This window comes from Salpingoeca rosetta, assembly GCF_000188695.1.
Source record: "Salpingoeca rosetta unplaced genomic scaffold supercont1.5, whole genome shotgun sequence".
Classification (NCBI taxonomy): domain Eukaryota; class Choanoflagellata; order Craspedida; family Salpingoecidae; genus Salpingoeca; species Salpingoeca rosetta.
Genome location: NW_004754929.1, coordinates 1,915,416 through 1,917,875, shown reverse-complemented (window position 1 = coordinate 1,917,875; position 2,460 = coordinate 1,915,416). Strand labels below are relative to the sequence as shown.

Here is a 2,460-nt window from a genome sequence, read left to right as displayed (position 1 = left end):
GTGTGCTTTGGCTGTGAGTACAACTGCTGGCTGGGGTGAATCAACGGTCAAACCACGACGGTCAAAGCAACGGTCAAGCAAGCAGGCAAGGAAGAAAGAAGTAGGGCGGCAAGTAAGCAAGACAGCAAGTAGGCGAGTCAACGACAACGTCTGTCACATCGCGCATGTCAAATGTAGCAAGCACCACGACAATCAAACATTCGGCACTGCATATCACGCAACTGCACACACACACACACACAGATTCACACAACTGCACGCACCACACCTTTCTTACTTGTGTTTTATCAGGGACGTGGTGCAGCGAGTGCTGTGGGGGCCGATCACACACTCACACTCACACTCACACACTCACGCGCACCGTTTGGTTGTGTGTTTTGTTTGCGTGGCTGTGTGTGTGTGTGTGTGTGTGTCTGTGTATCCACCCTGTGTGCGTGTGTGTGTGTGTGGGGGGGGGGGATCGCTTGTATCACTTGTATTGGACCTTGTGGCAGGCAACAAGAGCTGCTTGCGAGTCTCGTTGCTTGATGTGGTGGGGTGTGTGTGTGGTCGCCGATCACTGGGGGTGGCGCAGTTTGCCTTCTTCACACACCGCACACTTGACTCGCCCACCGCCTCTTGGTGCAACTGTGATTTGGTTGGTGCGGTTGCTGGGCCGCAAGGCTCGGTTGCTCGTGTGCGAAGGTAGGGTCGCGCAGCAACAGGCGTGGGTGCGCAGCGAAACAATGGGAAGTTGCTTACGCGAGACTGGGCGAGTGAATTGAGGGTGGCGAACAACAAAGAACCGTGGCGCGAAATTTGAACGCAGGCAAGTCTACAGACCCTGAATTCAGTCGTGTCCACTCAGCAGCCAAGTAAAAAAGCAACAAGGAGCACAGGCCAACGACAACACCCACCTTCTTCACGACTTGTCACCTTGTTCCACGGACCCGTCCGTTGTCTGTTGTGGAGTCTGTTGTTTGTGTTTGACTGTTGCGGTATCGTGGAACGTGCCAACGCACGCTTCTGAGGGAAAAGGATGGCGCCTCCACACTTCCTTCGGGTGGCACAGTTCACGGTGAGCAGGAGTCTAGGAGAGGGTGTGTGGTGGTTTTGCTTTGGTTTGTGTGTGTGTGCATGTGTGCGTTGTGTGTGTGTGCGTGCGTGCGTTTGCGTGTGTATGTGTGTACGTGTATGTTAGATGTGCCTCGTTAACAAGCTCAAAGACGAGGGAGGCAGGAACAGGCATGTTGACTCACACGAAGAACACTGAAACACACACGCACACACACATACAACCACACACGTGATCTCCCCCCCCCATCTCCCCTTCCTTTGCCCTCGGTCTGCTTTCTCTCACGCCCACTCTGCAACCCAATCCCGCCCTTCCTTTCCACAACAGATTGTGGTGTGCATGTACCTGTTTGATGTGGCCACAGACTGGAACTTGTTTCGGACCATGCAAGGGTCCTATTCAGAGTTCAACGATGACTTCAACCCCATCTTCCTCGGCAACCAATCAGACCTGATGTGTACATGCTCATGCACGTCGGGAGACCCGTGCGTCACCCCTCTGTCCAACACAACCCTCTGCGACACCTTTGCGCTCAACGAGGGCGGCTCCTCCTGCAACATCCGCCATGTCGTCACCTTGGATTCCCGCAGCGGTGGCCAATGCGACTACACATTTGGCTACGACAAGACATCCAGCCTGATTGACGAGCTGAGCAGCCTGCGGTGGGCATCTCTCGCCATCAACATCATCATCACCCCGCTTGTCCTGTACTATCTCGTCTGGCAAGCGCGCCAAGGCCTGGACCACGACGAAGCCACCATCTCCAGGGTCATGTCCCGCAAGTCCTCGCGCACATCAAACTTCGACGCGCACCAGCTGGAAACCATACAGCAGGAGCAGCTGCAGCACAAACGCCAATCACAAACTAACTTCTCTGGTTCCGTCTCCAGTGACCACCTCCCGACTGCACCAAACGCCAAACACCCTTGTTTCAACTGCAACTTTGAGCTCCACCCCAAGGCTGTGAGTGCATGAATGCGTGTTTGTGTGTTTGTGTGTGTGTGTGTGTGTGTGTACGTTTGTGTGTTTGTGTTTGCGTTTGTGTGTGTGGGTGTGTGTGTGCGTGCGTGTGAGAGACACTGTGTGTGCGTGCGTGTGCGTGCGTGTGCGTGCGTGTGATAGTACGTCTGTCCACTTGTGTAGTTAGTGTGTGGACTGGTGTGACTGAGCCCTCCCTGCAAGCAGCATGCTGTACCCAGAACCCTGCTGTTCATTCAACCCTTGCGAAATGGCCCTCCCCCCCCCCGCACTTACCACTCACACCCGTGCACTCGCATTGGCCAGCGGTTCTGCCCCAACTGCGGCGCCAAGCAGATGGAGTTCAACAAGGACACCATGCAGGGAAAGCAGATTCGACGATGGCTTAAGGTTCGCTTTCGCCCGTGCGGACGCTCTACTGTGCAGCG

At 55.1% G+C, this 2,460-nt stretch overlaps 2 protein-coding genes across 2 annotated transcripts in view; both read left to right on the top strand.

The window, feature by feature from the left end:
- Positions 1 to 39, top strand: part of PTSG_02493 (uncharacterized protein) — a gene marked incomplete at both ends in the record, with an annotated part of 4,323 nt that extends 4,284 nt beyond the window's left edge. The window contains one exon of the mRNA XM_004996927.1: positions 19 to 39. Coding sequence (XP_004996984.1) covers positions 19 to 39 — 21 coding nt within the window. The remainder of the gene's footprint in view (positions 1 to 18) is intronic.
- Positions 40 to 1,393: 1,354 nt separating this feature from the next.
- PTSG_02492 (uncharacterized protein) overlaps positions 1,394 to 2,460 on the top strand; it is a gene marked incomplete at both ends in the record, with an annotated part of 2,998 nt that continues 1,931 nt past the window's right edge. The window contains 2 exons of the mRNA XM_004996926.1: positions 1,394 to 2,017; positions 2,339 to 2,422. Coding sequence (XP_004996983.1) covers positions 1,394 to 2,017; positions 2,339 to 2,422 — 708 coding nt within the window. The remainder of the gene's footprint in view (positions 2,018 to 2,338; positions 2,423 to 2,460) is intronic.